The sequence below is a fragment of the Orcinus orca genome, chromosome 4 (assembly GCF_937001465.1).
Source record: "Orcinus orca chromosome 4, mOrcOrc1.1, whole genome shotgun sequence".
Taxonomy (NCBI): domain Eukaryota; kingdom Metazoa; phylum Chordata; class Mammalia; order Artiodactyla; family Delphinidae; genus Orcinus; species Orcinus orca.
Window position 1 is genome coordinate 153,770,298 of NC_064562.1, and position 23,620 is coordinate 153,793,917.

At 51.5% G+C, this 23,620-nt stretch overlaps 1 protein-coding gene across 8 annotated transcripts in view; it reads right to left on the reverse strand.

The window, feature by feature from the left end:
* NSD2 (nuclear receptor binding SET domain protein 2) overlaps positions 1 to 23,620 on the reverse strand; it is a 76,511-nt gene that overhangs the window by 27,533 nt on the left and 25,358 nt on the right. For 5 of the 8 annotated variants that reach the window (XM_049709430.1, XM_049709432.1, XM_049709429.1 and 2 more), the window contains exons 3-10: positions 23,208 to 23,249; positions 22,378 to 22,540; positions 14,653 to 14,819; positions 13,672 to 14,154; positions 5,413 to 5,557; positions 2,972 to 3,090; positions 1,385 to 1,466; positions 34 to 158 (exon numbers count right to left, since the gene is read on the reverse strand). In XM_049709430.1, coding sequence (XP_049565387.1) covers positions 34 to 158; positions 1,385 to 1,466; positions 2,972 to 3,090; positions 5,413 to 5,557; positions 13,672 to 14,154; positions 14,653 to 14,819; positions 22,378 to 22,540; positions 23,208 to 23,249 — 1,326 coding nt within the window. The remainder of the gene's footprint in view (positions 1 to 33; positions 159 to 1,384; positions 1,467 to 2,971; positions 3,091 to 5,412; positions 5,558 to 13,671; positions 14,155 to 14,652; positions 14,820 to 22,377; positions 22,541 to 23,207; positions 23,250 to 23,620) is intronic. The other 3 variants (XM_049709433.1, XM_049709431.1, XM_049709436.1) reach the window with 1 other exon arrangement.

Here is a 23,620-nt window from a genome sequence, read left to right on the forward strand (position 1 = left end):
CGTGCGTGATGGTCACTATCATTATGAGTTTACCTCATTCTCAGTTAAGGATGCAGAAGGAGAGGAGCTTTTGCTGAAGGCGAGCGACGCAGACGCCGCTGCGGGGGCCCGGTGCCGCTTCTTCAGGGGTTTGCAGGCGTCAGACAGATGTTTTGTGGCTGTAAAATAATTTTGGTTTATAAAGTAAAGTTTGAAACCTTAAACCCTCAATCTCTTTCCTGCTTTAAAAGTACCCCGCTAATAAATGAAGTTTCTGAAGATGGATTTTCTGGGCTTAACTTTTTGTTGTGGAAAAATCAGGGCTGATGAGCTGGACAGTGAACTCCCACGTCCCCCTGCCCGGCCCCCAACCCACGCCTGGGCCACACCAGTCTACCCACGCCTGGTGCCACGTCCCCTACCCCGCCCCCAAAGCCCCGCCTGGGCCACACCAGTCCACCCAAGCCTGATGTCAGGTCCCCCTGCCCGGCCCCCAACCCACCACCTGGGCCACACCAGTCCACCCACGCCTGGCGCCGCGTCCCCCTGCCGGCTCTTCTGCAGCAGATCCCAGGCATGTGGTTTTACCCATGGGAAGCTAGAGCGCCTCTGCACGTAAGGTCTGAATGCGGCCACAACAGCACTATCACACTTAAAAGTAACAACCCTTTCTATCATCAAATGTCCACTCAGTGTTCAAATTGTTCACAAACGCTGTTTTTTTAAAACAGTCTGTTCAATTAATTTTTAAAAACCAGTACAGCTCTTTACGCAAAATAAGGGAAACAGAGCCATTTCCAATCTTCACTTACTCTGAATTTTATTTTCCTTTCTTATTATGATTTGGAGATGGTAAGCTTTCTTTAATGAACTACCAGACAGATACATCAAAAAGATAATTAATGAAAAGGTAAAAAGTGACCTGATTCCCCCTTCATTGTTTTGACAGTTATTTTTCACAAACATTTTAAGCTAGTTTCTTCAACATGTAGAACAGAAATAACCAGTCATTACTTTTGCTTTTTAGCTAATATACATGGAGAATTGGGTACTAAAAACAGTGGGATTTACAGCAACAACTGGTACCATCAAGTCAGAAACCTGGACATTTCTGATTCAAATCACTTCTCTAATATAATTTAAACTGAAAACAATACAGCCAAGTAGAAGTCAGCAGAAGAGTGACTTCAATGACACTTGCTGACCATGAAAACAACTTCACACTAAAGCACTTCACCCTTAACCGCATGAGAACCTCCTCCCACCGCCCCCTCTAGGTCCCAGCTTCCTGCTCACACGCTCATCCCTGGCTCCACCCCCCCCCAGGGGGGCTCCCCAAGGACAGGACCAGGCCGGCCGCCCACCGCCAGCCCAGGGGACCTGGAAGGAGCGCCGCCCACATTACCTGCCTGGCTCTTGAGCGAGGAGGCTGCCTCGATGGCCTTGCAAGAGCCTGTGCGGGATGTTTTGTCTGTGAACGTCTCTCTCTGTTATAAAAGGGGGGTTGGGGGGGGCGAAGGGAGGAAAGAAGGAAGGGAGAACAAAGAAAAAGAAAAAGGAAAGAAAGGGGAAAAGTCTCCAATGTGAACGAACACAGGCTGCTGAAAAGCCGTGTGACAGAAACGTCTTCCTGCGGAGGCGTGCTCTGCACAGACAGTCAGCGACTGTGGCCGCCCAGCTGACACCCTCTCCGTCACTGGGCCGATCCTCCCCTGCCCACCCGCCCCACTCTGACAGCTGCTGGGAGGGAGGGGCAGGGGCCAGGCCAACCCTGACCTAACCAGCCACTCTGAGAACCTGGAATGAGGCTCCTCGACATGCTACCAACCGTCCTCTGGGTTCAGAGTGCAGCGAACCGGAGGGAGCGCCACTTCTGCCCTAGGGGAGCCCAGTCCATGAGAAGTGCGCCCAGTTCGCTCCAGCCCACCAGGCGGACCATTTCCAATCCTGAGATAAGCCCCAGACAAAGCTCACAAACAAAGATCATCCGAAAGCACATTTCACAACAGAAAAATAGCGCACACACAAAACTATCATGAAGACTGGTCTAGCGCTCAGAATTCAAACAATGTAGTCTGGACAGCACTGGGGCACCACTGCCTCACAGCCACCCTGCCGCCCAGGAGGCCGAGTTTGCCCCGGACTCCAGCAGGGATGGGTCACAAGACCGGGGACAAAGTAACAGGTGCCCAGCACTGGGAATGCTACCTGGCCCATCCAAGTGCTCAAAGCATATTAGGAATTATACCTGATATGGCTTATCAACTTGGGTTTATAAAAATCAAACTCAACACTACTCTTTTTAAAAATCATCTGCTATTTCCTGAGCTACTAGTTAGTAAAATTTCTGTCTAGCTACTTAATGTGAATTTTGGTATTTCAAATGTCCAGGGTCACACACATTTTTTTTTTTTTTAAGGTAAATCCTTTATACAAATATTTCAAAGCAACCAGTGTCAGCATGACTGCCAGTAAAGGACCACTTCAACGGCAGGTGGCCAGAGGAGAAACTGAATATGTGCTCCCAGGTAATTGCACACATCAGTGTTACCTAGCTCATTACCTAGCTCATTGCTGGACACCTGACAGGTGCCCCGGGAGAGTGCTCTCCTGTCCATGAAATAGGTTCATAAAACCTATTTCAATGCCTTTAATGGATTTTTAAACTTCTTATGAAGCATAACATACAGTGGATTTTGATGTTCTCCTGTCAACTCATTATTTATACACTGAATAATATGCCCTACATTCAAGAGTCATTTTAAGCACACAATTTTGTTGAATCTGAACATCAAGAATTATTGAGTGTTGGGATGTGTTAAATTCCCTGGCAGATAAAAGCTTGCTCTCCTCAGCGGCCTTCTTGAGGAAGCTCCAAGGGGAAGGCCAGCCCCAGCCTCCAGCTGACGCCTGCGGAGGACGCCTCCCCGCATCCCGCCTGTGGCCCGGGGGAACTGGTTCCCGCAGCCAGGCCCACCCAGGACGTAATTACCTTCCGAAGACTGTGCCTGTCGGTCCTGAGTCTCTTCCTGGGAGCGTCCTCAACTTCAGCATCTTCTATAGGGTCCTGTGTCCTCTTCGTGTGGTTTCTTTTTTTCCCATTTAAGTTACCTTGGAATGGGGATGGGGGAAACTTACATGAAAAACCCTCCACAAGCTGTCCTCTAGAGCACCGAGCAGCTGCCCAGCGCCTTCAGCGTGTAGCTCCAGCAGCGATGGGCCTCCTGAAACCCTATTCATTTCCTCAGGGCCTAAGTACCACAGGTCAAACCTCTGCACTTTCCAAATGGCAAGTAGAAAATCCTTATCTCATCTAGGGATTATTATATTGGTATCTGTTACACTTTAATGTACTATAGCATTAAATCTAAATATAACCCAGTATTTTTACAAAATCCGTTAACACATTTCCTTAAAGAAGCATCTTAAGTGAAACAATCCATGTGTATCTGCAGACTAAGCGCCTTCTACATGTTTGCTTAACTGTGCCACATGTTAGGTGTCCTCAGGGAGACCACCTAATCTGAGACTTAAGGTGTCCGAACAGTACTGACAGAAAAACAAGACGTAAGGTAAGAATGCAGATTCTAGAGAGAGGACTAATTTGAACACGCCAAGGTTTATTTAACACAAATCCAGTGTCTCCATTTGCAGGACTGCTTTACAGAGGTTCAGGGTTTGCTCCTGGACTGTTCACCAAACATCTCCTGGGAGGGCAGTGTTGTCCTCAAACCCTACGGAGGGGGGCGGAGCACACCCGCCAGGAGGCTCAGGTCCCTGCGTCCAGCAGCCCTGGACTGATACGGGCCCGGGGCTCCGCCTCAGGTCCAGGCCCAACATTGCAAGAGAAGAGCAGAACCGGAGCGCTGGCCTCACCAGCTGCCAGTACCAGACTGGCATAAGCCGGCCTGAGAGTGGCCTTCACTAAGCTCTGGGCTGGCCTCAGGGGAACACCAGGAGAGGCCTGTGGAGCGGTGGCTGTGGATCCACGGGCCTGCCAGCACCTCCTCAGCACGTGTGCACTAGGTACAGCCCCCAGGGGAGGTGAAGTTGTAGTCCTTCGCCCTCTACATAAGGTCCTCCCCCTGTGTCGGGATGAGGCAGCGGTCGTTTCTTACAGAGATGAGCAAGATGGGCATCTGTCTGAATTCCTGACACTGAAAGGATGGGACAGCTGACACCATGGCCCATCATCTTGGGGTCCCTGAGAGGGAGGGCTCAAGGCCTGCAGGGCAAACACACACCTTACACACACTGGGGGCAGGGACCACCCATGCTCCTGTCTGCCAAGTACTCGGGATGGTGACAAAGTGGGACACACAATCAAGTCACACTCACTCTTCAGGGATAAGGTGAATCTGGCTTCAGTAAAACCTGACTATTCTTAAATCAGCAGTCACTGAAAAGGACACTTTTCTAGATGTAGCGTACTGATAAGAGTCTGGTAAACTTCTTGCCTTTTAAAGAAAATACACAAATCCTAAACATCCTCCCTATTCTAAATCGTAGTATTCGCAACAAACCCTGAACAACTTGAATGAAGTTCACTATTGATATCATTAGATGGTTGCTGTGGAGTTCTAGAAAGCCCTAAAATCAAGATGGGAACACGTGCAAACAGAACAGGAAGGCAACACGGATGTAGGCCACCTCGGTGCTGACCGAGCTCGTGCCCACGAAGCTCGTGCCCACGAAGCACCCTGTCAGGCGGGTCTGGAGGCCTCTGCACGACTCTTCAATGACGAGCCTTGAGAGATGCAGAATTCTTTCGTATGCCCAAACACATCACACTTATCTTCCCATTACAGGTGTCAGTTTCCCACAGGCAGGGAGGACACACCCAACCGCGGTGACCTGTCTTCCCCAGAGCTCACAGCATTAAGCCTCCCTTCTCTTACCATAGCCCAGGGCAGAGCGGCACTTTTTGTTTCTTCGCCCTGAAGGCCTAAGAAAAGAACCAGAGGCTACCCACATTCAACGTCAGTCCACGGTCACCCTCCTCACCCTGTGAGCTCTCAGGCCAACAGGCCATGAACGGCCAGCCCCAGGGCCAGAGCGCCTGCCCACAGTGGGAAGCCCCCCACAAGGTGCAGGCGCAGCCCCAGCCGGGACGGCAGCCTCGCTGCAGGACAAAGGCCTGAGGTCTGACCCCGGCCCGTCACGTGAGCCTCGGCCCTGGAGGCCGCCTGGACTCCATGCCTCCCTTCTGCTCCCTCACCACACCTCCCACACAGGCTGCAGGGGCAGGAGAACGAGGGGCCCGCAGGGCCACAGAGGATCCCATGGAACAGCTCTGGCGACAACGAGCAAGGAGACCAGGCAGCGGAGGTTGCTTTACTGTGACCGCTGCACTCGGGTCAGAGCCGGAGCGCAGGCCGCCACACGGCACACACCACGGCTACGCAGAGGACATGAGCACAGAGCTACGGTTACCAGAGTCTTCTTCCGACGGGGACGGGGCCACGAGGGCAAACTTGGTGTGATAGCGTGCTTTCTGTTTCTCGTTGAGCATATTCCACTGGGATCCAAGCAGCTCTTCAATCTCCTCGGCAGAGGCGTCCGGGTGCTCAGCGACAACCTGCGGACACAGGAAAGGTGCGATAGGAAGGCTGGACGCCCGAACTCACACAATGCGCGCGGCACGGCCCCTGGCTACTCAGCACGTGGTGCTCTCACTCCCACGTCATGGAACTATGTCCCATAAAGGCTTCAAACAAAAACAGTGTTTAACTGATGTGTAACTCATTGAAAACAGCGCTGGTGGAAACAATTCCAGCTTATTTGTGTAAATGCAGGCAATGATAAGTGATAAGAGAAAAAGTAAACTTTTCCAAAATCACTAAACTGTCGGTAACTTGCAATTTCCTAGGCAGCCTTGAGTAGCCAGCAGGAGGAAACACCACCTCTGGGTGCAGGGGCGAGCCCTTGGCTGGTTTTCTCACTGGCTGTAGCACCAACCCTCCTCCTTTCAGGTCCGCGCTAGGAGGGCGTAGACGTGGCCAAGGAGCCCCGCCCCGCTGCACCCTGAGACAGCCACTCCTCACAGCCGGGACACAGAGCTCCCAGGCCCTGCAGCACACAGGAAATGCAGATCCTCAGGCCCCGCTCCGGGGACGCGCATCTTCACAAGGTCTCCAGAAGAGCCCCGTCACTGGGCTGTGAGGAGTGGGTCCGGGCCGTGCACTGTGATAATCGGTGCGGGGGGGGGGGGGAGGGGGTTAGGGTGTAAAACTATGGTGCTCAGGTCCCTGCCAAGGCCGCTCCAACCCAGCGGACCTGCTTCTGCTATTTTAAAGGTTTCCCATGGGTTCTAATGTGCCCCGACTTTGAGGACCACCAACAGCAGGGTGCGAGGTCCGTAAACCGCAGCCACAGAGCAGATCTGACCCACCTTCCTGTTTTCGTACGGCCTATGGACTAAGAATTGAGTTAACATTTTTAAATGTTGAAAAAAATCGGGGAACCCCCGATGGTCCAATGGTTAGGACTCAGCGCTTTCACTGCTGAGGGCGCGGGTTCAATCCCTGGTCAGGGAACTAAGATCCCGCAAGCCACACGGCATGGCCAAAAAAAAAAAAAAAAAATCAGAGGAGAAATATTTCATAGCACGTGATAATTAGAGGAAATTCGAGCATCAATGCCCACAGTAAAGTCTTCTCTGAACTCGGCCGCAGGCATGAACTCCCAAGTCCTCCGCGGCTGTTTGCAGGCTACAACAGCAGAGCGGAGGAAGTGCAACAGAGACCTCTGTGCCCCAGGCCCTTCCAAGAAAGCTTTGCCGACTGCGTCCGAGCACTGGCTGCTGGCTTGGGAGCCAGAGCCCAGGTTCAATGTGGCTCGTCCGCCACAGCTCTGAGAAGTAACTTGGGTAAGGGAAGGTGTGTCTCCACTGCCCTCTGTGATGGACTTACTGTGACACTTCATCAGTGGGTTGGTTCCTGTCACCACCTGGACCTACTACTTGCCCAGCCAACACGGCAGCCTCTGCCCCCAAACGCAAGCCCCAATCCACAACTCCGCCCCACAGATGGCTTCCTACGGCCTCCAGGGTCCCCGCGCCTCAACACGCCCACCTTGGCCCTGCCAGACACCAGCACCCCAGCAACTCTGCACGTCAAAGCCCGGCTCCGGCTCCCACGCTCCCCCGGGCATCCCTGTTCCCATCCTGCGCCTGCCTGGGTGTCTCCAGCCCCACACACGCCTGCTCTCTCCTCTCAACTTGGGGCACCCTCCCCTCCCGCCCAGCCTGCCTGCCACCCCACCCGCGGCCCCCAACACTTCCAGCATCAAAGATCTGAGACCCTCGCGGCAAAGGCTTCCATGCAGAGCTGCAGATCCAAGACTCCTGGAGCACAGCACATGCGTCTGCGGGGCTGTCGCCCAGCCCAGGCCACAGCATCCCCGATCAGAATGAAGGGTAATGTAAGTGCTCGCAGCTGCTTCCCCAAACAGGACTCGGAAGCCCCAGAGGTCACCCTGCCCCTCGCACCTGAAGCCCGTGCCAGGCTGGCCAGCTCCGCTCCTGCACGTCCTGTGCCTGCCCACCCTTCCTGGCTCTCCATCCTGTCCGCTCACCACTGACGCTCCATCCCAGAGGGCCCCCAGCCCAGGCCGCCGCGGGTGGGACTCCTGCCGCTGCGCGCCAGCCAGGCAGAGGTGCACCCACTCCCATCAGCCCGCACCCATGCGCCTGAGCCACACGCCGGACGGCCCCCCACAGGCTGGGCGCACAGCAGGCTGGACCCGCTGACTGCACGGGCCCACACGCCCGGAGACCTCCCCCTCCGCAGGCCGGCTGCAGGCGTCCTTTCAGCTCTCAGCCCGGCGCTGCCCGCTCGCACCCATGCAAGCAGCGCTCCGCCAGGACAGGAGATGCGCTGGCCACAGCTGCCGCCGGCCCGCGGTGCCCGCCTCCTGGGAGCGCCCAGGCGTTTTCACCCTCACCTCTGCTGGGCCCACGAGGGCCACGACCGCTCACCCCAACGCACAGTCTCATGAGGACGCCACACAGCACAACCGCTACAGGCTCTGCACGCGGGCACAGTCGGGGCCGGGTCCCGGTCTGCCTCCCGCCTGTGTCACTTCACTGCTGAGGGGTGGCTTCACCTCCTCGCGCTCAGCCAGGAGACAGGGCTCGCTGTGCTGTCACGAGAGCCGAACAGTTCCTCACGACAGTGTACTGGCAAGGTCTCCAACACGCGGAGCGCTCCACCACCACGGCCACCACTGTGTTTCTGATAAACTGTTTGAGACACACAACAGTATGGACAAGCAGCAGTCATCACGGCTGGCGCGGGCACAGCCGCCTGGCAGCCTCGAGCCCAGGCGCGGCGCCCGCAGGGGAGGAGGGGGTCGGGGGAAGCAGGCCCCGCATGGAGCGAGGTGGTGAGATGCCTGCGCGCGGCTGGGGGAGGCGGTGGTTGTCCTGGTGGACACTTCCACAGTAGGTGTCCAAGCACAGCCTGGCCAAGAGCAAGGGCAGCCCCCGGAAGATGCCTCAGAAAAAGCCCGACCACACGCCGACAGGCTCGGCGGGCCGCAAGGCTGCCCACAAGCTCGCCCAGAAGCTGAACGCCCAACTGCGACGGGCGCATCCGTGTCGACGAGTCCTGGACCCCGACAGGCAGCATCACTCGCCCCACCGCCAACCTCATCGCCAGCAGGAGCCGCAGGTCCCACCCTGCCCGTGCCCGCGGCTCTTCCTCCTCTGCTCACCCAGGCCCCTGTCCTCTCTTGTCCCTCAGACCTTCTCCTGACCATTGCTGATCAGGGGGAGGGGGGCTGCTCCTTTGTGAGGGTCTCGGTCCCTGGAGCCAGCAGGCCCTGGCCCCTCTGTGACAATGCTGTCTGGGGACCCAAGAGCTGCCCCCTCCTGTTCAGTCCATCTACCCTTCCAACCTCTGACTCCCCTGCCTGGTCCTGGGCCTCCCCTGACCTTGGAGGTCGGCTGGCTGCCTCAGGCCTCCCCGCTCTGGCAGCACTCAGCCCCTCGCGGGGAGGGGAGACTTGCAGGGACCGCCCTCCAGCTGCCTCTGGGCCTGGGAACAGCTAAGCAGGGTGGAGCCCCTCCCCTCCTCCTCAGCCACTGAAATGGGCAACAAAGGCTGGATTGGGGGTTTGTGTCCCCCTCACCCAGTCCCTTTGTAATGTTCATTAAAGCCTTTCCACTCCTTGGGAAAAAAAATATATGGAAAACCAAATACCCACAAACCCACACAGCTAAAATGTCACCAGCACGACCCGGGACGCCGTGGGCTCCTCAGAGGTTGCTCGCCCCTCCCCCGGCCTCCTCACACGTCTTCTGAGAACCTCCCGCGAGCCTCGCCTCTGTCCCCGGGCCTCCCTCCTGCCATCCGGCAGAGCCACTGGACGGTGCACACACGGCCACACAGGACTTCCAAGTCTAGGGCGTAGAAGGCCTCCACCTGCCCCCTGTGACCACCTGCTGGGGGCACGACTGGCCTCCGAGTGGAGAGCAGCACCTTGCAGGAAGGTCCTCTGGCCCACTCTGGCCTTCAGATGAGGCTGCAGCCCCAGCTGACACCCTAACTGCGACCTCATGAGAGACCCTGAGGCAGCACCACCCAGCTGAGCTGCTCCCAAACTCCCGACCCAGAAACACCAAGACAAGCAATGCGTGTTGCTCTCTTAAGGCACTAAGCTTTGCGGTGACCTGTTACGCGGCAACAGACACCTAACACAAATGTTCATGCAGAGCTGAGACCTAAAACAGTGGTGCAACTCCAATGAAGCTGTAAAAATCAGGGTCAGAGAAAGTGGGAAGAGGCTTCAGAAATCGGAAACTGAGGCGAGAAACACCTGCTGATAAAAGTGCTGGTGCCTTAGTAAACTCTCTCCCCTCGCGGGAGGCCTCACCCAGCCACTCTCACCTCCTCGTGTGCAAACCACACACGGGCACGGCACGGCTGCTGGCAGCTGTCCACCAGCCTCGCCAGCTCCTCACAGGCCACGGACCCGTCTCCCAGCACATGCCTCTCCCCCACCTCCAGCCCCTGGAGCGGCATTCAGGAGCAGAGGGAGCTGCACGTCCAAGCTAAGCCTGCTGGACGAAGACGGACCATCAAAACGTGTTAACAAAGAGCTCAACCCGTTTCAAGAAGCTCTTCATTTGCAAGAAGAAAGCTGGAAATGTGCAGCAAAAAAAAGGAGGCAAGTGGCAATCAAATGTCCTTGACAGTCACAGTCTTCTATCTAGTGACCCCAGAAAAGGAGGCTCCGCCCGCTCTGTCCCTCAAGGGCTGGCCACTGATTAACAATTACCAACCAAACAGAAACCATCCTTGGGTGCACCACCACTCTCCAAAAAGAAACCCCTAGAAAGACCCAGATTATTCTACAGGATGGAATCAGGGCGCAGCTTCCTCAATTCAAGTCTAGAATTACTCATTACAGGGCCAGCACAAACACACTTGTTAATAACAGGTAAAGAATATCCTAGTAGCCATCACTTTTCTGACAACATGGAATTATCAAAGCCCACCAGCACCCAAACCCAGACAGGAGGGGAAGGGCTCATGGGGCTCACCCCCCGCAAAGACCAGGGAGAGGCAGCAGAACTGAACTGTAACTGTGCACCTTCAGTTTGGTGTTTGCACTGAGCGTGATGCCCATGGCAAAGCTGTGCAGAATGGGCTCTGGAGGGATGCTCAGAGGCAGAGAGGCTGTGCTGTGAGCTGCAGGGGGTCTGGGTGCACAGCACAGCCCCACACGGCCGCCTCTGGCGTACAGCTCATGAGCAATCTCCGCAGTGATAAACTTCTTGGTGCGTCTCGCAGTGCTGGAAGGGTTGACGGAGAGCAAGTTGGTTCCGCAGAAGTAAAAGGGATGGTCTTTGGAAAGTGGTCTGAATTCTCTTTCACACTTTCAAATGAGTGGAGACTGCGCGGAGATACGCAGGGACCAGGAAGAGGCCGAGTGCGGCCGGCTGGCGGTGCTGAGCTGTCACGGCCACGCCCTGCTCCCGGCTCCCCGGGCGTGATGGGGGTCCAGCTTCAAATACGGGTGTCGCACAGCCTGACCTTACAGCTCGCACCTCACTCACAGCAGGCCCGGCGCGGTAAGTGCACACTGCTCCGTGCTCCGGCTGGTCCCCACCCACAGATCCCCGCCAGGTGTCAGCACCTGGACAGAGGCGCGGACCTGGAGCTACACCCGGACTCTGCGTGGATGCAGGTAGGCAGGTAGGCCAAACAAAACAGTGGGTATGTTGTACTTTTCACACTTTCGGTGACGGGATCTGCACATCCTTCAGCAACTTACTCTCCTCCTGGACGTGCAGTAAGTCTAGAGTTACGTGGCAGGACATGCCACCATCTGTCATTCCTTCCACAGCGTCTTACAATTCTGAACACTGTGCTGCCTCCTTGGGCGCGAGGGCAAAACTCCTCAAGGGTAAATACCTTGCGGTGAAATTACAAGACAAAGAGAATGTGCATCTTCAATTTCACTGGCTATTGCCAGATTTCTCTTGAAGCTAGGTGTAAGGAATGATCCTCTGCCAGCCCTGCATGGGGATTCCCACCGTGGCTTCATCTCCTTGACCACAGAGGCGCTGGGCTTGTGCCCACTCGCCTCACTATGACCGCGACATGAGGTTCCCTGCTGTTCCCGGGCTCAGCAGCCTCTCTTTGTGAACTCACTGGCCATCCAGGTTCTTCTGTAAACTGTCCTTCTCAAAGCCTTTCCACTCTGCCCTTCAGGGTCGCTTGAGCTCTGCACATATAGCTTTCATCTCATTTTAACGCAGCTCCTTTATGATCAGTCTGCCTTAAGAAACCCTCCCCCACAAAGAGACAAAGCTCTTCTGCCGTGTTGGCCGAGCTCTGACCTCACCGGTGCGGTCCCAGTGCCTGTCCTGAGCAGCGGCCCACTCAGCTGGCCAGCAGTCCTCTCCCATCTGCCTCCACACGCTTGCGAGTCTGCTTCTGGGTTCTGCTCTGTGCAGTTTTCGGTAACAGAACTTCCTCTGTGTGGGGCAAGTCCTCCGGCTGAGCTCTCTTCAAACGTGGCTATGCTAGCGTCTACTTAAAAAGGCAGAGAAGTGCCTTTTGGGAGTTCTCCCAGGATGATACTGGATTTACAGTCTAGCAGAGGAGAGGTGACAACGCCGACCCCAGAACACCGCTCTGAACACCGTGCGCCTCCTATTTATCTCTGTTCAGGTCTGCTAAAATACCAGCCATTCTTCTCCAAAGTTAGACGTATTCTGTCATATTTATCCCTTGGTACCTTATTTTGTTACTATCACAGACACCACATTTTTGGCGTTCCACTTCCTCTCTGTGTGTTGCTCTCATCTCTCCTGGTGCCGGGAACTCTTCCTGAGTCTCAAGGTCTCCTGTACACTCCCTTGAGTCTCCACATGGACCGCCTCCTTTACAGTCAGGCCTCTCTATTTTTTTCTCCTCTTACTGTACTGCCAGTACTTTCACTACAACATCTAATGTCAGTGGTGACAGAAGGGTATCCTGCCTTGTTCATGATTAGAGAGAGAATGCTCTACAGTTCCTTCAATACGTGTGATGCTTAAAGTTTCTGATAATCACCCCTCAGCAGATTAAAGGAAGTTCCCTTCTAATCCTGGCTTGCTGCGTGTGTATCAGAAAGCAATGACTTGGGACTTCCCTGGTGGCGCACTGGTTAAGAATCCACCTGCCAATGCAGGGGACAGGGGTTCGAGCCCTGGTCCAGGAAGATCCCACGTGCCGCGGAGCAACTAAGCCTGTGCACCACAACTACTGAGCCCGCACTCTAGAGCCTGTGCTCCGCAACAGGAGAAGCCACCACAATGAGAAGCACGTGCACCGCAACGAAGGGTAGCCCCCGCTCGCTGCAACTAGAGAAAGCCCACGTGCAGCAACGAAGACCCAATGCAGCCAAAAATAAATAAATTCAAACAAACAAACAAACAACGACTTCTGGAGAATTCCCTGGTGGTCCAGTGGTTAGGACTCTGCACTCTCACTGCCAACGGCCCAGGTTCAATCCCTGGTTGCGGAACTAAGATCCCACAAGTTGCGTGGCTTTTCTCAAATGCCTTTTCTCCACCTACTGAGATGATCATTTAATGTGCGACAGCAAATCACAATAACAGATTTTCTAACATTACACCTGCCTTACATTCCTGAGAAAAGTCCCACCAACCCACTCACTTCAAGTAACAGTGAAGAACCAAAGATGGCGGCCTAATCCCTTTAGTTCCTTACAATGGAATCAAGCCTGGACCATGTCCAAAGAGACGGTTTATTCTATAAAAATGATTAAGAACGCTAGTCAAATGTCTTCGTCACTGACACGGTACTGCCCTTCAAACGCCATGGCGCCAGTGGCTGCGTGCGGTTCTGTAACCGCCTCCTGGAGAAGACGCTAGCCCAGGACCAGACGTCCAGGACAAGGCCGAGCTTCCAGCAACGAGCAGCCTGCCTCCCGCTGTCCCTGTGGGAGTATTTTCATAACCCGGAGTGCAAAGGTAAATATCGTTGCTCCCAAGAGTTAAAATGGCCGTTCCCTAACAACACTTGCTTATTAGATCTAAAATCGACAGAAGGCTCGCTACAGACTGTGCTGATAAGGCTGAGAAACAGGTGACTCTGCACTGCAAGGGATGTCCCTCAAATGCAGAAACTCCCCAGAATGAAAACACAACCACTCAGAAGCCATCACAACACCGACCTCGTCCCTGTGCTTTTGACAGAAGACCAGAAACTGGGACGCCGCATCGCCCTTCCTGCTTCTCGGAGTGGAGGCCATGGCCTTCTTCCTCCCTGGAGGAGACCCCACTCCTCGCTTGGGCTCGGCCTCTGCCATCTTTTGAGGAGTGTTTTTTCCTGTCCCCGGGTCACTGTCTTGGTTCTCAGCAGAGCAGGACAGCTGGGCTCTCCGCCTCCTCTTGACAGGAACGCCCTCTTCCCTCGTGGACTTCGGGCTGTCAGCAGCTTCTTCCCTGACTCCTGAGGACCCTACCATTTCTCCCAGAGACTCCACAGCAACGCCTGCCTCCTTGGCCACGTGGGGGTTGAGATGGAGCTGGTCCCCCACGTAAAGGAAGGTGAACTTGGCTTTCCTCTCCTCTACGGACATGCTTGCAGCTGCTTCTGCCTGAACGATGCCCATTGCCCACTGGGCCCTCAATTTCCCTGAAATAGGTTTCAACAGCTGAAAAGAGAACATAAGACATTGTAAGTTTCATTATATAAACATAAAAGTTAACCCACTTTAAAGAAGAATACTTTTAGAATTTCAGATAAATATAGAAATCAAAAACTACAAAAACCCATTAACTCGAAGGTTTTTGACAGAGTTCAGACCAGTAAAACTCTACTGTTTCTTTAAACTAGAAATCAATTCCAATTACATTTAACTAACACTCATATATAATATTATATACGTGTTTATATATAGATATATATAAAGGAAAACAAAAATTATAAAACAATTATCTCTGGGAGTCATCAAAGGAGTAAAAAGGACAACCTGTGTCTCTAAAGAAACCTGCCATACTGTATAACACAGCACACTTGGCAAAAGTAAACAGTGACAGACATAAGAAGCCGTTACAACATTTCAACCAACCACAGGTTCAAAACAAGATAAATAATTAAGAATAGAAATAAAAGTTTTGGTCTAGAATTATACTTAAGGAACGTCTATCACCTTAATTTTCTCAGCTTTCGTGGGTGCCTGCTTGGCACTTTCCTGGCATAAGTTTGCAAACTGTCCTTCTCCTTCAAAAGCTACAAGGCTCTTCTCAAATATCCAAGCTCTTTCTGGGGCATCACCAAAGAACTGTACGTGATACTGGCGTGCACTCTTTTTCTGACCTAGTTTTTAAAATAAAATGTTAGAACTTGAAAGTTGGAATTTGGGATGAAATTAGGCAAATCTATTAATAATTACTGATATAAAGTTAGGAGCTGCTTTGAAGTTGCTTTATTGGGTGCTGTTGGAATCCGTTAACCTCAAAATAAGTCCTGCTCTTTTTCTCCCCACCACACTCCACCCCAAAAGGGGAAACACATTTACGAGACTTAGATGAGGTTCAAGACCGACTGGGAAAGAATGCTGACCAGATTCACGCCTCATCCCCTCCCTTCCAAGAGCCACTGAAGAAGACCCCAAATAAATAAGACGAGAGAGGACAACAGCAAAAGGGGACCGGGCAGCAGTGAGGGGACACAGGCTACTGTTCACAGCCTGGGTTCAAATCCCAGCCCTCCCACATACCAGCCGGGTGGCCCTGGGCCGGCCACTCACTCACGGCGCTCAGAGGGGGAATAAGGGCATTGATGACCTCCCAGGGCAGCCATGAGGCCACAGAGTAACCCCTCACACGTGCACCGCTGTTACTCTTAGCAGGAAGAAGCAGCCACATCCTCAGTGCAGACAGAAGGAACCTGGTCCCCAAACCCAGAAGGAGGAGTGCCAGATTCGGCTGGGGTGGAGTGAGGTTGAAAACAGCTGGTTCAAAGGTCAGACCTCTGTGCCAAGGTGGGGAAGAAAGGCAGATCTCCACTGGGGAAATGCCAGTCCCTGTTCCCTCACACAGAGCACTGGCCACAAAATATCACAGGACACTCCCAAGAGAAGCCATGCACCAGAGGAAAAACCTCTCCACTGTGTCTTTTCTCCAAAAGTTGGAGCTTCCCCCAACTAAGCGACCACCAGCCAGCCAGACCCTGTAAGATAAGCTAACAGTCTCCCTACACACGGGCTGCAGGCAGCTGAGTGCAGCCCTCTCAGACACAAGCGCAGCGCCAAGGTCTGCCCCCGCAGGACCCAGAGAAACCTCTAACATGAATGATTCCAAAACACACAGAAACAAACAGGCTCTGCAGGACCACAGACACTATGCCAGGAAGAGATGACACCTGACAGAGGGGAACTCTAGTTTGCTATGAGAAGAGAACAAAGACAAAGAAAGCGCTACGAGAAATTTTAAAATACAGTCATGAAAATAAAACTCAAGAAGAAAGCTTGGGGCTTCCCTGGTGGCAAAGTGGTTAAGAATCCACCTGCCAATGCAGGGGACACGGGTTCAAGCCCTGGTCCGGGAAGATCCCACATGCCACAGAGCAACTAAGCCCATGTGCCACAGCTACTGAGCCTGCACTCTAGAGCCCACAAGCCACAACTACTGAGGCCGTGTGCCACAACTACTGAGGCCGTGTGCCACAACTACTGAGCCTGCACTCTAGAGCCCGTGTGCCACAACTACTGAAGCCCGCGTGCCTAGAGCCCGTGCACTGCAATGAAGAGTAGCCCCCGCTTGCCCCAACTAGAGAAAGCCCACGCACAGCAACAAAGACCCAGCATAGCCAAAAATTAATTAATTAATTAATTGGAAAAAAGAAGAAAGCTTGGATGGAAAGTTAAGAATAAAATAAAAGCCAAAAAAATTTAAAAAGTTAAGAAATCTCCCAGAAAGAAGAAAAAGATTAAAATGAAAAAATCTACTCTCATAAGAAACCCACAGGATCAATCCAGGAGGTATGATACCCAAATAACTGGCCTTCTAGAGAGAGAAACAGAGAAACTCATCAGAGAATTAACAACACAAGAGCACGTCTCAGAACTAAAACCCCCCCTAAGTGCCTCATCCAATGGGTGACCCACATCAGGGCACATCCTTGTGACATTCAAGCTATTGGGGGAGGGGAAGAGAACAGCTTCCATGTTCATGAAATGAGAAACAGAATGGCAAGGTACTTCAAGAGCAACTCTGGATGCTAGAAGGAAATGGAGTAATACCTTCAAAATTCCGAGAAGAATTATTTTCAACATAAAATTCTACACCTAGCCAGATCATTAATTGAGTGTGAGGAGAGCGAAGCAGCACCCTCCGAACCACAGGAACTCAAATGTATCAATACCCACCATTTACACTTCCTTAGGATGCCAAAAATGTACTCCAACAAAAAAGGAAAACTGACCACGGAAGAGCACAATGTGGCACCATAGAAAACAGTGCATGTAACTCAGTAAAGCATCTTAAAGAAAGTCTAAGATTACTACTATGCAAAAGACAGAGTGCCAGTAATAGAGTTAGGTAGGAGAAAGGGAGATTCTAGGAGAGAGCGCCAAGGGAAGAAAAGAGGAGAGGAAAGAATTCTTCCACACTGAAAGAAAATCTTGGCAGCAAGGAAAAAGGTTAAAAAATGAGATCTGGGCTTCCCTGGTGGCGCAGTGGTTGAAAGTCTGCCTGCTGATGCAGGGGACGCGGGTTCGTGCCCCGGTCCGGGAAGATCCCACATGCCGCGGAGCGGCTGGGCCCATGAGCCATGGCAGCTGAGCCTGCACGTCCACAGCCTGTGCTCCGCAACGGGAGAGGCTACAACAGTGAGAGGCCCGCGTACCGCAAAAAAAAAAAAAAGAGATCCAAGAAGCAGAAAAGGAAAATGGGAATCAAACAAGGTTTTCATTTTTTCCCCCAATCGGAAAAACTAACTACATAATAGGATGAGTTTTAAGGACAGAGAAATAAATACTTGAAAAAAATTAAAGCTGTATGGACAGCAAAGTATACAATTTCAAAAGAAAGGCAATAATTAACTCCAGGAAAAACAAAAGGTTGTACAAGAAAGAAAATGCAGTTAAAGAACACAGCTCAGTTTTTCACTGAATGATACTTACATAGTCAAAATTATGTGAACAACTAAGTTTGATGTAATAAAAACAGTGAGTTAATTATATGGGGAGGATGAAAGGGAAAGAAACAGGAAATGACTGAAGAGATTAATCTTCATCTTCCATAACAGAAAGTCAAAAGAAAACACCTAAATGATAAATCAAAAAATAGTTCAAACTGGAAGAAAATGTTTACAGTTAAAAGTAATTCCTTCTGGGGAGGGAAGGGGACTATTTTTCACTATTAACCTCTCAGTACAATCTGACTTGTTTATAAGTGTGTACACTTATTGGATTTTAAAACAGCTAAGGTTCAAAAATATGTTGAGAGATTTGTGTCTGCTTCAATTATTTTAATACTTCGAAAGAACCTCCCTTGGTCATAAAAATGAATATAAATATATGTCATAGCATTTGCATAATGAAGAAAATCTATTACAGTACATATGATGAAATAATATGAACGCACATCATTTTTTAAAATAAATAGTTAATGACAGAAAAAATGCTCTTTACATGTCAGCTGGAAAAAAAAGCAGAGGAGAACATGATAGGCTGATCCTAAGTTTATAAAATTAATTAAACGTTTCTTTCCTGCCTGGAAATTTGGTAACAAATGTAACCCAACTTTCTTGTATTTTTAAGGTTTTTTTTCTAATTCATATGAATTTTCTTTTGGTCCAAAATTGACAAGTGAATCACTCATTTTTACCACCGTAATTAACCAACTGTCCCAGCACCATTTGTTAGTAACCCTTCCTTCCTGTGACTTCTGATGTTCATCAATCACTGTTGGTATGAAAACATTTATCACTGATGCCCCACCCACTCTCCCTTCTAAGAGAACGTGGCCTCCACCAATAGCCCAGGAACCTAATTTTGTACTATGTTCGTTTCCTCCCCATCACGGCACATTAGACGCAAGGTGGCCCCTGACCCCCTGGGCTAGACTGAGCCAGAGTCTCTGTCCAGATTCTGTGGGGCCTTTGAGTTGACAACAGCCATTCATGCATGCAGAATGGACCCCACAAAGAGATAAGGCTGCCTCAGCGCTGCAGATACAGAGAGGAAGAGAAGCCACAACAATGCAGACGAGGCCAGGTGTCTACAGAAGCAAGGGACAAAATCACAAGGACAAAAGGCCACAGAATTCCACAGGAAACAAAGAACAAGGATCACCGCCTGAGTTTCCTGGTTCAGTCCCTGGGGGTCCAGAGCCCCCAAAGTAGGTAAAGCAGAAACTGACAAAATTTCAAGTAGAAAAAGGCACATCCATTATCCCAGTGGGAAATCTTAACACACCTCTCTTCGTAGCCACAGAACAAGCAAGGAGGAAAAAGTCCTATTACAGTGTCTAATAACCCAGAACATGAGAAAGTCAGGGTACCTACAATATTTTTAGAAAATGCTGGGATTTAGAAAAAAAGCAATGAGGGTTCCTTTCCATAACACAGAAAAGGTGAAAACAAAAATCTCCACAACAGAAGATAATTTGACTCGATACCCTGGTAAGAGAAGACTAGTAGGACCCAGGTGCACCAGGGAGATGGTGGCGTTCCCAGCTGCAAAAGAATCCAGTCTTCTTCACAGTATAATACCCAAAACACACATTTATCTTGTTTCCAGCTTAAGGGGTTAGGCCTCAAAGCTGCTGGTTAATCCATCTAGATGTCCTGGGAGACGGTCACCAAGACAAGTTCTGCTGCTACAAATCACGAAAATGCTATCAGATTTTCAAAGGAAACCTGAACTCTCCAAAGAGCTGTGCTCTCTTCTGCATGTAGATTATACTTCAATTTTTAAAGCTTAAGTGCATTACTACTGATCCAGATTCAAGTAATCCCAAGTATGATAAATAAAAAGAAGTACACACACACAAAAAGAAAAAAAAGAAAATCGGGGGTGGGAATCAGGGGTAGGGTGAGGGAGTTCCATCTTACAGGGAAAAAAAAGTTCCTGCTTCCCAAGACCCCCTGCTCAGCCAGCCCCATGCCAAAAGCCGACCCTCCACCATAGCCCCGCCCTTCCCCTGCAAGGACGCCTAGCCCCTCAGGCACGCCCAGCACGGGGTGCTGCACAGGGAGCTGGGCTCAGCACTGCCAGGAGACCTGCCTCACACCCCAGTGCCCCTCTGTCTCCCATGGCCTTGGACACAACCAGAGCCCAGACCCGAGCTTCCATACACCACTCTCTACTAAAAGGACCCAGGGGGCTTCCCTGGTGGCACAGTGGTTGAGAGTCCGCCTGCCGATGCAGGGGACACAGGTTCATGCCCCGGTCCAGGAAGGTCCCACATGCCGTTGAGCGGCTGGGCCCATGAGCCATGGGCGCTGAGCCTGCGCGTCCAGAGCCTGTGCTCCTCAACGGGGGAGAGGCCACAACAGTGAGAGGCCCACGTACTGCAAAAAAAAAAAAAAAGGACCCAGGTTTCTTCTCAGAAACAGCTGGTTCCAGGACTGGGGCAAAGAAAGTTCAAAATGAGCCCGGAGTGTATTTAGTTGGGCGACACGTAAGGAAGTGCTCCAAGACGGATGGAGACGTGTCAGAAGGACACGGCTGAAAGGGACTTCATGGGCTCCCACCGGCCAAATCTGGGACGATTTGCGCATTAAAAAGAGTGAAGACTGTAATACATAAGTAATTTTTTAGGAGGGAGTTCACCTTCACAGAAAAACGCCAGCCCCTTAACCATGAAACACATGGTAAAAATGAAGAGCTAGCATTCAATAAGCCGATGGATCCTCAGGGAGGATTAAAACCACAGAGCAAGTAAGGCTATCAGGGAGCCCGGTCCCAAGCACGGCCACTGATGATTCACCAATGACAAGCGGGGCCGTGCCTTCCCACTGGAGAGCTCTTGGCCACCACCTCCTGGGCAGGCGCCGGCTGCACGTGTCCTTCCGCCACCCCCAGGTTCTCACGGGTTCCTCTGACCCTTTGTTTTTCAAAGGTCATCTGAATCCCCTTCCAGCTGCAAGGCCTGCATCCTGGCTCTCTCCCTACTGAGCTGCTTTGCAAATGCACATCGTCAGTCTTCAGAAGTTGATCTGTGATTACGGAGGCTGTGCCTCCCGGCAACCCAAAACCATGCCTAGAGAAGCGCACTGTTGGGCTGCACCCCTCCTTCCAAGTTTGGGCACCTTCCCACAACAACTCCTGCCTGGCCGTGAGCCCTGAGTCTGATCACAAGACCAGAGCAGCCTGAGAGAGTGGGGCTGCTCGAGACCGCAGAGGCTGGGAAGGGCACCCTGATTCAGCCTCAGGGTGAACACAAGAGCAGGGGTGCACCCTGGGACCCCTGAAGCCCTGTGGCAGGGACTCCCTGATGCTGGCAAGCTGAGGATGCTAAATGCCCTCCACCGAGTCAGAGCCAAAGCCAGCCCACAGGCTCCTCTCCAGCCACCGCCTTCCTGCAGAGTGCATGCGCACGCCTGGGCCTCGGGGCAGGGTCCAACCACCCAGGGGGCGGGAGACCTGGCGCCTGGGGCTGAGGACAGGTCCTCTTCATCCCGAACCTGCACCCCCTCAAGCCTGTTTGCCAGGGAGCCACCAGCGTACCCCACTCCCAGCAGCGCTGCCCCGGCGAGAGCTCAGGCCTCCATCCAGAGGCCAAGAGAGGCCACGCACTCACGCTGAGGCCATGCAAGGCCAGCCCACAGCTCCAGCCACCCGCGCTTCTGGGGGGCACAGGTCACTTGGGCACCAACTTGGTCACCTCCAGCTCTGTGTCACCACCTCTCACCTCCCTCAAACCAAATTCAAACTGTAGAGCAACTCTTCAGGAGAATCTCAAAACCACCTCATTTGAGGGTTTTTTTCCCTCCAAAAACACATGAGTTTTTATGTGTTTCATGAACTGTCCAATTATTATTTAAATTAGCATCTGCTCTAATCAATAACATACATTCTTAATATGTTCTTAACTGTTCTGTGTACTGATTTACGTCCCCAAGTTTCATGACACCAAAAAGATGGTCATTTCTAGTTTTTTTCCTTCTTCCCACAGGCCTAATAAAATAAACTGGGACTTTTTTTTAAACTAAAACTTAGTATAAAATACTAATTCTGAAAATCATGCTGAAGCAGTGGCTGTATATCTAAGTAATAATAAATTACTTATCATAAAACCTGAAAAGCAATAAAAGGCAAAGACTGCTTTCTCTTTTAATACTAATTCAATCAGATAAAGTACGTATCTAATTTGGATATAAAAAGAAAAGGCAATGTGTCACGTGTGAATCACTAACTTTAGGCAAAGTTGCAAAATGAACCACAAAAAACTTAACAACAACCCACCCCACCCCCACCTCCAAGCCGATTCAAACCTTGTTGTATGAATGGCCACTAAGCACACGAAAAGATGCTCAACATCACTGATCACTAGGGAAATGCAAGTCGAAACCACAGGCAGCAGCAGATAGAAAGTAGAGCAGTGGCTGCCAGGGGCTGGGGAGGGGGCACTGAGGACCTGCTACTTAACAGGGACAGAGTTTCAGATTTACAGGATGAAAAGAACTTTGGGGATGTATGGTGGTGACGGCTGCACAACAATGTGAATGTATTTCATCCCACTCAACTGTGCACTTAAAAATGGTTAAGATGGTACGTTTTATGTTTGTGTATTTTAACACAATAAAAAAGAGAAAAAAAGAACCACAGTAGGGCTGTTTAAGGAAGAGTAATAAAGAAGTTTGGAGATGAAAACAATTAAGTGCAGAAGATAAAGATGGAAAAACAGCCCCCCAAACGCAATACCTTTCAGTTTGGTGTAGCTGTGCAGGAGCGGATCGTCGGAGACCATGCATGGCCACCAGGGGTAACCGGACACCTTGGACCACACCAAATCCCCGACGTTGTACTTCAACAGCTGGTCTTTGTCTCTGCTGCTATTTGGACAGGATTCTTTCTTAGCTGGAATCTGAAAATGAATAACAACAAAAGATACATCTAGTACCTACCCCTAAATCCAGCCTCCTATCCATAGAAGACCAAGGATTAGTCAGACAAGAGATTCAACACACACACACACACACACACACACACACACACACACACACACCCCTAAAAAGAAGCATGCTTTCCCTCACTGTTTTTCAGGTAACAGCCCTGATATCACTTCATCAAAATCGTTCGTCTCTTGCCCTCAGCTAGAGGTCAGCAAGTGCCTAGCACACTGCAGGTGCACAGCATGCCCGCAGCTAAAGGACTGCAGGTGCACAACATTACGAGCATCTCCACGTAAATCTATTTCCTTGGCCTGGTGGGTGATCGTTAATGGAGCTTATTCGCAGGTTGGAGAAGAACCGTCATGGAATTCATACCCTGACCCTCCCGCCCCTTCTGAGCCCTCGTCTGACAGTTAACCTGCTGGAGAGAGGACCCAGGGTGGCGAGGACACGGGGGCCTGGCAGCAAGTCTCAGCCCCACCACCCACCATCCAAGGCCTGGGGCTCTTGGAGTCTCGGTCTCTCCGTCTTAGAGCCCAGGCCAATTAGGAGGCTGAAGGCTGGCAAGAACAACCTTCTCTCCAGGAGGACGAGCCCAGTCAGCACGGCCCCAGGCCTCCCTCTAAGACCGCCACCTACTTGAGCAAATCGCTGAACTTCTTTGGGCCTCAGTTTCCACATCTGTAAACCGAGGAGAACCCCGGTTGTTACACACATCAGGTGGTGAGGGCTGACACAGAGCTGTCACATTACACGCTTTTGTATATGTGCTGCCAAAGCGAGCACTCCTTACACGCTTTTGAAAAAATGCTGGCTCTCACGTTATTCCACAACATCCCAGTTTTACACTGACGGTGTCATCAAAGCCACGTGACAACCCTATCAGGACAAGTATAATATTATCGTCCCCACCCTGAAGAGTCAAATGAGACTCTAAGAGTCAAAAGCAGGTGATTTACCCAGGTTTTACCAAAAGCAAGTGGCAGAGAGCTAGGGATAACTTGCACCGGCCTCTTCCCCCATAAAAGAGTGAGGTTCCCTACACCGTGGGT